Source organism: Melopsittacus undulatus, chromosome 1 (assembly GCF_012275295.1).
Source record: "Melopsittacus undulatus isolate bMelUnd1 chromosome 1, bMelUnd1.mat.Z, whole genome shotgun sequence".
Classification (NCBI taxonomy): Eukaryota; Metazoa; Chordata; class Aves; order Psittaciformes; family Psittaculidae; genus Melopsittacus; species Melopsittacus undulatus.
The window spans coordinates 110,991,236-111,003,492 of NC_047527.1; the positions used below are offsets into that span (position 1 = coordinate 110,991,236).

At 36.9% G+C, this 12,257-nt stretch overlaps 1 protein-coding gene across 2 annotated transcripts in view; it reads right to left on the reverse strand.

The window, feature by feature from the left end:
• Positions 1–1,729: 1,729 nt before the first annotated feature.
• Positions 1,730–12,257, reverse strand: part of CCNY (cyclin Y) — a 123,580-nt gene continuing 113,052 nt past the window's right edge. For both annotated transcript variants that reach the window (XM_034068795.1, XM_034068804.1), the window contains 2 exons: positions 9,052–9,214; positions 1,730–3,277 (listed from right to left, as the gene is read on the reverse strand). In XM_034068795.1, the coding sequence (XP_033924686.1) occupies positions 3,161–3,277; positions 9,052–9,214 (280 nt within the window). In that variant the 3' untranslated portion in view covers positions 1,730–3,160. The remainder of the gene's footprint in view (positions 3,278–9,051; positions 9,215–12,257) is intronic.

Consider the following 12,257-nt stretch of genomic DNA (forward strand, 5'->3'; position numbering starts at 1 on the left):
CCGACAAAAAAAAAATAAACAGAACCTGAAATGTAAACAACTCTGCAGATGGAAAGAGGAATTAGGAAAACATCCCTGGGTTACAGAGGGATGCATGGACAAAACCCCTTACAAGATGCCTTTTTCAAATATTTATCCAATTATCAATACATACATTTCCCAAACAGATGATCCACTGGCTCAGCATATAAAAATAATTCATTAAGACAATGATGCTTGAAGGGACACGTTTATTACACCTCGTACACCTTTTTGTTTCTGAGCTAGTGACTAAAGCAGTAAGAAAAACCTTAATCCAGAAAACATTTGCAGCAAATAGTTTCAGGTTCTGAAATGAAAACCACAATGTATTTGTGCTGCTAATTAAAACACCATTTGGTTCTTCTCCCTTCTCACCTTCTAGAGATGACTCTCTAGCCTTGCAATGGCATTTTCCATAGAGTAACGTTTAAAAAACTACACTGAACACAAAATAATCCTAAATAATAATTCATTTTTAATTACATGGTATAGAATACCTCGCAAAGAAAAGACACTCATTAAGATTTACTGACAAGTACTGTAGTTTTTGGTAACCTTGGAAGAAACCAGAAGAAAAAGCAAAGAATTATTCTATAACCATGAGGGAAAGAAACATCCATCTAAATGTAGAGGATTCATCTGGAAAAACTTAAACTAAAGAAAAAAATCCACACTTACAGCAGATTTTTTGTTTTTTAATTCTTAGTGCAAGAAACATAACCAAGTTAATCACAGAATCAGTACTAATTAAGAATATGGAAAATTCTCCTATACAGAGGTAGAATCCAGTGCACAAGGCTAAAACGATATTCAATAGTCTAAACAAGACCGAGCCAGGTTTTACGGAATCCACTTTTTAAAGTATCAGACTGTATGTACATACATACAATAAATAGACTATACAATCTTTAAAGTAGTTTAATAAACTTCACAAAAATTATAGTTGATGCATTGAGATCTTTACATAATCCAAAGTTCGTATCTCCATCACCCAGAAATGGATAAAACCAATATTCCTGATATCAAGTTACATGGAAAATAGTTTAGCAAAGTGTTGATAAATCAAAATATTTCATATATTTTAAAGCCTAAATTTATGCTTATAAAGGATGAGTTTCAAATGCTCTGAAAATGCTCCTTTAGATACTATCTGTAAAGAGGTTTCAAATGCCATAATTTGCATTTGTATTGTTATAAACACTTTCCTTACATTCCACATTCAAGGGGAAAATGGACTTGGATACTCACAGTTCTGATGCATTGGCACAAGAAGAAGTGATGAGAATGAGATTATTTTAAAGGCCCAAAGGACGTCAGGAGAATTTATGGACAAAACCTTTATGTCTCAAACTACACAAATCACATTAGAAAGTTAACAGAAAACTGTTTGGTATTACTACTTCAATCCTGTCAGTGCCTCTCTGCCCGGAGGCATCCGATTAGCATTGCTCTGGAAGTCAAGTGTGCAGCTCTGGGCCCCTAGGTTTGCTACAAGCCCATAGGGCTTAATAAAACAAATACAGAATCTTTATGGTTTACCACAGTAGTGCATAAATCAGGGACGTCTGTTGCCATTCATTTCAGTGATAGTTACCAAGAAAGGATTTCAGGGAACTGAGAGTTTTCAGCTGTATCTGTCTAAACTGTGCAAAAGAAAAAAATGGGGGGGGGGGGGGGGGGGGGGGGGGGGGGGGGGGGGGGGGGAAGAGTCACCCTGGGAAATGATAAAAGCAAATGCTTATACTGACAAGTTATTTCCTATGAAAGGTTCTTACAAATTCCAAGGGGGCAACAGCCATGGTAAGAGGGAACTAGTAGTAACAACAACAGAAGAGCATAATAATCAGAGTTGAAAATTATGTTCACAGCTCGTTTACTGTTAATTTCTATAAGCACCTAGGTTGAAGAACATGAGGGTTTGTATTTTAGTTTCAAAATCAAATCTATTTGTGACAAGTATCTTGTTAAGATTTTTATCCTGCTCTTCCACAGGCCTTCTCACTGGAACAACATTTTTTTTATTATTTTTTATTTTATACAAAGAGGCTCACTTTGATTTAAAGTAAACATATAAAAATTGAGAATATTGCTTGCAACAATGGACCTGGAGGTGAAGGAATGAACTAGTCAGGCCATACAAAACCAAAATAATCTCCCTCAGAATGAATTCTGCTAAACTTCTAATGCTATGAAAATCTGCAAAAAGGATCACAAGATCTGTTGCAAATTTCAGAGATTTGGCCCAAGTCTTATCATCATCATCTGAATACTTTAATAACTGTATCTTTATATTAAGGAAAAATAAATGATTCCAAGAACTCAGGAAGGCACACGCACCCAAGTATACTATAAATAAAACACATCATGAAATTACGAAGATCTTCTGATCCCTGTACACACTTTTGGTTCAGCACTATGGTCAAGTTCTCTCTTTTGAAATACAATAAAAGGCATACAAGAAATATAACATATGCATAATAATTATAAAGAATAATGCTAATAAGACAGCTTACAGAGAAAAGTGCAGTGAAAAAACCCGACACTATTTATTCAGGGGCTTGTGCTACTGTAAATACAGACTTCGTATTTCTCGCTGTGCAAAGGGAAGAATTTATCCTGGGAAGCAGCAATGAGGAATGAAAAAACAAAAAAAACCCAACACAAAATAAAAAAGATATTAAGAGAAACCTTTATGATGGAACTCTCGCAATTTCATTCCTCTAGTGCACAGTCATCTGACTACATGGTTTGTTTGCATGCTGCCATTTCTCTTCATGAGTACAGCTTATTAGAAAATGGCACAGTTCCCACATATATTTCTGCCTCTACTTCATTTTTCGTTTCTTCTTCCAAGCACCCAATTCGCAGTTTCCTCATAAAAGGGGTAAAGCTGTTAGCGAGAGTGAGAAAAGAATCGTTGCCCATCTTCTCTCCCGAACACGGCTTTCTCCATTTCTCCTTCCACTAGGTATGTACTTGTGTGCTACACAATGGGGAGGCACTGTAAAGGCAGCTTGACAGATTTAAAAATAAAAAAATCAAAAGTCTTTTTTTTCTTTAGCCCCCCGCCCCCAGCCCACCCCGAAAAAAAATGGATGGATGAAACAGTACGTCCATAGGAATATTCCAGTCTCCTCTGTTAGGAGATAATAGCAGGGGACCATCTAACCACAGTCAGATTGTCAGCACTGACTGACCGTTTCTTTGCGGCTTTCCTGAAGTCCTTGTATTTATCTTCACACAAGCGGGAAATGGCCTGTAAGACAAAAGAATGAAAAACCTCAATCGCACTGACCACAGCTCTGCAGGTAAAAAAAAACTAAACACAGGTTTTCACCTACAGGTAGAATTACAAACAGTCATTTCATTACGCTAAACATGTGAAGGGTTTCTCCCCATATCCTCTTTCTCGTTTCATTAATCTTAAAAGAAAGAAACATGCTGACATTGCACTGCCCATCACAGCTGCTTCTGAAGGACACTGAGCATATTCCAAGCCTGTTCTTCACAGGTTAACCCTCACAAATCTTATCGAGGGAGCTGACAGAGCTTACCCATTGCTGTATGGAAACTCATATGTAGCACTTCATTGGGACAAAAATTGTGGACAACTTAACAAAACAATGTAAACATATTGGAGAATGTATAGAGAAAGAAAACTTTAAATTCTTTTATTTCCTAAAAGTAATTATATTTTTCTCTACTGATAAATGGTCTGGCAGAATGCTCACCCTACTTTGCTTACAGAAACATTACAAGATGTTTCTTTGCATTTCAGAAGGGGTGACCTCTGTGTGATCAGGCTATCTTATAAGATGCCAATGGGAAGTGTAACTCATATTCAGAATAATTTAATTTGCATTAGAAATACACAGAAATTTTAAAAACCTTTTAGAGACACAAACATTCAAATATCAACTCCTATTATACTACACTGGAGTTATTAACATTTTATATTTCTTCTACTGTTTTTTTAGCTGAGTTTAAAACAAGTATTTATTATAGACCTCATATGCACAAGTACACTGTGCCCTAAAACAGCAGGTCTATTAGAGTTCATATGGTTAGGACGGCCTATGGTTGGCATCAGTAGGAATGTTACCTCTGGCATCAAACACAGAACTGCAGAGAAAGCTCACTGCAAGGAGCACTCAAGGTCAAATACAAGAAAATAAGATGAACTAAACCAGTACTTTTATTTACTCAGGAACACTTTTAAATTGTGTTTTAAGAGAGTCTGCTTAATAAAAAGCACTGTACAAACAAAGCCAGTACAACTGCTTGATTATAAAACAAGGCAGTACAAATAAACAGCCTGACTCCACTGATCATCATTTTCTCTCTTGATATTTCCTTCTGTAGCACAGCAAGCTGCAGCAGTGAATTTAATTGTAATAGTCCTGCATAAACCAGAGGCAGGTACAACAGAAGCACAAAATACATACACCTGAGAGCAAATTCACTTCATGCTTTGGTCAAGCAGGCCACAAAAAAACATTATCTTAAAAAAAACAACAAAACCAAATCAACATAAAACCTACCAACAAGAAACCACTTTTTAGTTGGAAACTGAATTTCCTTTTGTTAAAGCCATTCTTGAACATCTTGGGTTTTTTTTAGTACACATGAAGAGAGCAACAGAATAAAATAACATAAATATTCCCACTGCTATGCAGAACATAACTCACTTGAAACCGCTTAATAACATTTTATTAATTTAACCAGGGACTCAATAGACTAAGAAAGTTCATGCAATTCAGTTGGACTTGAAATCCAGTAGACAAAAAGTGTTTAATCATGAAATAATGTGCCAAGGCATGGCTTGGCAAATAGGTGTACTGAGGTAGAGCTCAGCTTCTTCCAGCTGCCAAATCAGGCTATTACTTTAGGCACCAAACAGCCAGAGAAGGTAATCACTTCAAAATTGCCTGTTTCGCAGTAAGATTTCTATTCTGGCACTTGGTCAGACAAAATGAAATTTTGCTTGGAAGTGGCACTTAGTATTTGGCATCTCTAGGCTCTGGTGATTAATCATATGGATAAGAAACACACTGACTGATGTATCCTGGATCTAAAGATGCCTCTTCATTTTCAAATAATTTACAAAATTGACATTTGGAGCCTATTTGGCAAGTTACTTAGTCAACTTTAGCATAACATATGGGGAAACTAGACAAAAGCAGAAAATTGTAAATATTTATTATTGTTTTTCAGTTAAAACAAATCCAAATAGCTTATAAACACTTTTCTGTCATCTGATATTTCTGTTGCTTTTATTGCTAGAAAAATAAACCAATTTTTGCTAGGGACCATTTCTTATATGAAATAAAAAAATTCTTAAAACCAGATCACCACTAAATCATGTGAAATTTCATTGCACTTGACTGTTGTATCTGTAATTAGCTAGAAAAATGCATACATATATATTATTCCAAAATGTATGTGCACACAGAACTAAAAGTCAGTTCCTCTGTTAAGTTATATGACTCCAGATAAGTCTTTGGAGAAGTGAGAAAGGCAACAGTAGTAGCAGTAGTACAAATTTTGGCTGCATGCACATGTTTGTGCAGAGCAGGAAAGCAGCAGGGCTGGCTATGGGTTCACTGCTGGGAATGCACACAGGCACACAACTGCGACTGCTGCAAAATCCCCCAAAAAAGGATAAACCAGAGAGAACCTAGCAGGGACAGACAGCAGTAAGTTGGGAAGGGTTATATATAAGGTAAATGTGGGGAAAAATAAATACGAAGAAATCTCTAGAACAACTGGAAGTTGTGATGGTGGGTTCTGTGGGTTCTCCTTAATTTATGGAGAATGAAAAGAAGAGCAATTAGGTTACTCCTGGCAAAAGAGCAGGGGAGTTTTGCTCTCCCTTCACTTCTTGGCTAAGAGGGTTCTGAACACACAGCAGGCAGGCTTGCAATCAATCACTGCAACAGTAGGAATATGGAAGCACTTCTCTACCTTGTAACTTACATATTTTTCTCCTCTTTTTTGTCTGTTTGATCTCTGAGACTGTACTTCTTTAGGGTCAATAAAATATAGCGTGTAGTTCAAAATTTGAACTATGTGCTCACTCTCACTATCCTAACAATAAAAAGCTCAGATGACATAGTTAAATTGGGAGTGCACTAATGAATGATCTTACAAAGTCTAGCTTTGAAACAGACACAGTGCTAAGATCACAAGCAGAAAAAGGGTGGGCATGTTTTGTGGACTTACCCCAAAGAGCAGAATCTGACTCATGTTTAGTTCAGTACATGAGAGAATAACCAGGTACAAGAATAAGAAATTATAAAATAGTGGATTAAGGTTGGATATCCAACAACTTTTTGGTAGAAAAATCTCCCATATTAGAAAACAGTTCTGAGGAGAAGCAAAGGAAGCCTTGACATTTGACATAATTAAAAGGAAGGAGGAAACATGCTACTACATATGCTGGTTGGAACAAACAGCATTGGCAGGTGGACAGACTGGATGTGCTAATGAAATGTTATTTTCCATTTTTAACTGGCATGATTTCACACAATGGGGTAAAAAAAACAGGGGTCATGAAAATGGTTTCTAGCTACTAGGTGGACTGGTTTAACAAAAATTAGGACACTTTTAGGCCATAGGCTGGTGAAAATGAAGAAAAAAAAATTTTCTTTTAGTTATTTAAAAGACAAAGCTGCTGCTGAAGTGTTAATCATGGGAACACTGAATAATGAAAAATGTCCGCTGTAGATGCTCCAGTAAGTGGTGTAATTTTTAATATGAACTATAACCTCTCATAACACCTCTAAGCTGATGGATTTTGTCCAGCATTTCCATTTGATAAGGAATGGTATTTACTAGCCTTGTCCTTGGTCTTCCTGGGACTGTTTTTTTCATCATAGGTATGCCAAGGTCATGATACTTGCAGAAATAGCAATGCAGATTCTGCCATGCCAGATATAATACTTCTGCTTTAGATACATAAAAGAGCTTGAAAAATGCAAAAGTTGCAAAAATGTGTTATAATATAACCATTCTCTATGCAAAATCTTTTGTGATCTCCAGTATCAGTAAATGTCGTTTTACATCTTAGGACTGAGCAAGGTCCCGTCCATTTACCAGACACTGCATACACACATTCACTATGAGTCTGTTGTCTTTCACCACGGACTGCAGCTTTTCTCTCAGTATCAAAAATATCACAGTCTGTGTGGTACTACATCTACTCCACTTGACAATCTAGGCAACTGTTTTAAAAACAGAGAACTCTTGGGCTGAACAGCACATGAGAGACCTAGAGAAGAGCAGCAAATGCATTTTGATAACTCTTGGCAAGCTAAATGCTTAACTGCACTCAAGGAACGAGGCTATAAATTATGCTGTCAGCTAGTTTCAAGGGCACACTACTGACAACCAACTATTGCCAGGGAACAAGGCAGTTCCCTTCCTTCTGGCCACAGAATGGAGGGAAGGAGGTGGTAGACAGAGTTGATTTCACAGCAGATACTCTTCCTCTTCCCTGAAGAAAACATCCTTTTTGACTAGCAGGGTTATTTACAGCCAAATTCTGTTGGCAGCACAAAGCATCCCCAACATGGAAAAAATTTTAATAATACGGATTTACTGAAAAATATTCCTTTCTTTCTTTTTACATATGCTCAGTTAATAGAGAAGAACCACCAGTATTCTTTGGGTATTTACAGTAATTTCATATTTTCTTTTCTTCAAAGGTTTTAGGCACTATTGTTCTTACCTTCATTTGAAACCTGCTGTTATACACAGTATGTGACATAGACTGACAGTGCTGGGAAACTGTGCGCTGAATTTCTTCTAAAAGTTATTAACTCAATTTTAATATGTGCAATGGCACTTATTATCAAGACCCCTGTAACTTAGTAAACCAACTCTTCTCATTTACTATTACAATCCAAATCAATTTTTTTTTTCATTTTAATTCTCTTCAACAGAAACAAAATCTGATGCAAATTTACATCATGCTCCATACACAGAATTAAGTTATATCCTTAATTGGAGCTATCTGTGAAATTTAGAAAGAGTATTTCGAAAGAATGAGAAACACAACTTATGGAAATATGCTTTGATTCTTTCTCCACCACTTTCTGTTCCCATTACAATCACACACAAGTCAATTAATCTTCCCACACACCATTTCCCCCCCACAAAAACCCGTAGAGTACTGCCTGCCTGGTTTACAGAAGGACTCAGAGTTTCAGAACATGCAAAGCTCACTCTAACCCACAGGCAAACAATCTCCAGTGCAAAGCTGTTACATTAAGATGTGTGATGTTAAAAGAAGTTAGCATCTAATTACAAATTTCAAAATCAGTAATAAAATGTGGACACACTCATGCAATAAAGCCATTATTTGAAAAATTTCATTATCAGAAAGCTCAGTAAAACCAGGTTCCAGCCTTGCAAAGTGCTCACAATTAGCCCAAGATTTTAAACTCCTGTGTCTGTGGAAATAAGATAGTGCCCTGCATTTCACAGTCCACACCAGCTTTCTGCACATGGTATATCCAGGTCTCATAAGCATTCATGATTTATCCACCAAAGACATGTGCTCATTTCTGTTTTTCCATTACTGAGAAAAACGTCACAGGAAGTAACACACTTGGATCCATCTGAAGTGGAGCAACAGCTGATAACAAGCACATGAATAGTTATTTTCAGCAATGCTTGTTAATTTTCTGTCCTTTAAGGCAGATAATCAGTTTTAAGAAATCAAATGAACACACAAAACCAGACTGTGAAGAGAGCCATTGTAAAACTTCTGGATACTTTAACAAGGTGTATTCAGACAACTAGAACTGAAAAAGAAATGGAAAGCAAGACAAGGCAGGAAGCAAATCAGGCCAAAAAACCTGTCCCCATGTCCACAAATATCCAAAGCATTAACAAAACAGTTACAGAAATAGGGACATGCAATATCTCAGGGGAATATTTCAGAAGAGATGAGAAAAGGGAGATACAACACAAAAATTCCAAATCTCCCTACATGTTAATTGCTGAGCAATCTAAAAAGAGTTTTACCTCAAGTTTATATGCCCTGTCCCTGCTGAGGGGCTCCAAAGGAAAACTCAGGTTATTTGCTTCTGCCAGGGAACGCAAATCAAAATAATACTTGGCATAAACACTGGAGGGAACATTGATATTGAATTGCAACAGCTCAAGAAACTGGCGTTCCAGCTCATTCCTGTAGAGAGAAGATAAAATGTGAAAACATATTTCAGTCTGTGCATTCTGAATGTAATTTACTTTAAATTGCAAATTATATAAACCAAGTTAATTTCTTATTCTTGCTAGATACAATAACCATAGCCTAAGGTTAGATCTAGTCTACCAAATTCTAGCAGCATACATACACCAGTGAGGAATACGAAAGATGCTGCACCTTGCAGCTGCTACTGTGGTGCCAATCCAATCTAGACACAAACTTTTGCTAGTGGAAGGGCACCTTTGTCAGTTTAGCTAAATTAATCTCAGAAAGAGAAGTTAGCAGGAAAAAGAATTCTTGTCATTTCTGCTGTACCTCCACTAGGTGGATCTGCACACACAGCTATGCAAACACGAAATGCAGACATGCCCTAGATTTGTCAGACATCTCTCTCATAAATGCTGCAAAGTACGCTAACACCTAAATTACTGGGGAACTTATTTACTCTCCTCAGCCTTTCATCATCAATCATTTAGAACTAGTCATGGGAAACCTGAATTTTTCAGCATACTGTCTTATCTTCATGAACAGAATAAAGCTATTTTTCCCTAGGCCATGCAATCAAAACTCACAGTGGTGATCATTTACTTTTCGGGACCTAAAACAAATGTGTTTGTCAATATGTGATAGGAACAGAGGTTCTATTTGAGCTCCCACCCTGAGAAAACTTTGGTATAGCAATACCAAATACACCACTACATTAGGAAGCATGTTAAGAAATAAGCAAATCAACAAAATGAAGCATTGGAAATTTTCATAAATTGCATGGTAACTAGATATCCTACATAATACTTACGCAGGGACATATTATATGCTCAAAACAGTGATTTCAAGATAGGAGAAGTGAAAAAAATCAATGGGTGGTAAAAGCTGTACATGTCTGCTGAAGGGTAAAGGGGCTGCACAGCTGTGTCACCAGCAGGTATTGACTTACTACAATATTACATTTAAGTTACATTTTGACTGCAGTGCAAGTGTGCAGGCAGTTGACAATAGAAGAGGAAGGATCTCAGGATAACAAAAAATGTACTGGTACAGTAGTTTTTCAGCACTGAATTATTTTTCTTATTCTCACTCTTTACTTTTACATCACTTAGAAAATAATCATTGTCCTTCCTCACCTTCACACTGCGTCGAAATTCTGTTTACATAATGATAAATATTAATTAACATTAAAAGACTAACTAAAAGCTGGATATAGACTCTCTGGCATGAAATCACACTATTGAAGATTCTAGCTTTTAAAAAAAACAAATGAAAAAAATTACATTTTAAGATGTCTATCAATAAATGCAGAAGATTATCTTTCAATGTCCTTTTATACTGCCGAGATTTTACTTTCTGCAAGCTAAACCTAAGGGTCTATGTTAATGGATAACATAAAACCTATTTTTATGGAGAAAGATATCGGCTGTACCTCTTTTGAAGAGCATCCCCAAATCTTTAAGGGAAACACATTGCCTCCGATTCTTACTATACCCTACCTCCCAGATTTGAAGGTCAGATCAGCAGACTAACTACAGCTGAGAAAGAACAAAAAAATACAGGTATTTCTTCTTCAAACGAATGTAACTTAACTAACCACCATATCCTTCTTCCCCCATACTTTTCATTAGATTCCTTTACATATGCTTTCCTCTGACCACTTCTATAATTCACACAGAAATTCAAGGTAATACTGCATACATGACTACAGAGACTGCGCTTCAGTTCTCCCAAGCCCTCTGCTTGCTGTTAGGCACAGTTCAATGTACTGCTGGTGACTCAGAAAACACTGAAGGTCTACATGATGTTTTGTAAGATGCACTTATGCTGAATGATTCGCAGATGTTGAAGATTCTGACCTAGAGTTTTTCCTGCCTTATTAATAGAAAAAATGAATGTACCCATCTTATGTAGAACTAGACACTGCAAAATCGTAATACTGTACTGCCCTGACTACCTGAAAAATTATAAAGGAAAAATCAAATCCACACTAGAGGTGGGAGCTAAGGGAAAAAAAAAATGTTGCTAAAATTGGCAGCAGGAATATAAACGTCAGGTCAACAACCACCAAAATCTTTGCTGGAGTATTCACAAGGAGCCCCAGACACAAAGCCCATGAACCATATTACCAAGTACCACACAGAGAGCACAGGCTCCTCAAAGGCTTCTGGTTTTGCAGCTTGTGAGAACCCCATAATCTTTTAAGAAAAGGTAAAGAAGCTAAAATCTTTGAGGCCAAGGACTCATCATAGTTTGTCTTAGGGAATGTGGAGTGCAGAAAGAGGGACGATGTTAGCACGGGTTTACCACGAGTAACGGTGTTACATAGCTCAAGTGCAACTTCTAACAGCAGCACCATCTCTGTGTTCGTTAAAAACAATAACCTCTTTTTTTTGTTTCCTTTCACACCATGACAGTATGCCTCATCACCTGCCTTCAAAAAAAGCTCTGAGAATCAGCAATTTCAAAACTCGTATTTATAACCATTCCTGATTAATACTGTCATACAGCACAGCCAAACCTGTCGGTCTGCTTCAAGCTGTTCAACACTACCTCAGCTCAGCTCCCAGCTTCAGAAATACTTTAAAAGCTCCCAGATTTGTCTTGGAGGAACAGCGAATGGAGGGAGTCCCTTACTGCCACTGAGTACCCAAAAGCACAAGAAAAGGATTAAGGGAAAAGTAGCTTAGCAAAATCATTCAGGAAACACTCAAAGCAGTCAAGGAAGAATTGTCAAATTGTCCTGCATGGAATAATATAGCACGCAGAAATGTTAAGGGCCTGATTTTAGCTTCTTGTCATCTCTACCCCCCGATTTGTTTTGGAAATCTATTCTGTTGGTGTTATGTCAGAAAAGAAGTAGCATCAACCATCCTTAAAGCAGATTGTGTATTTTAAAATAGATAATGAAATGACATTATATGGTATTTCCCACTTCTATTTTGAAATGAGTTTTCCCCAAAATTAATGAAAATACCTACGACATACCACAGCAATGCAAGCTTTGTGTTTTTCACTTTGACTCAGGGAAAAAAGA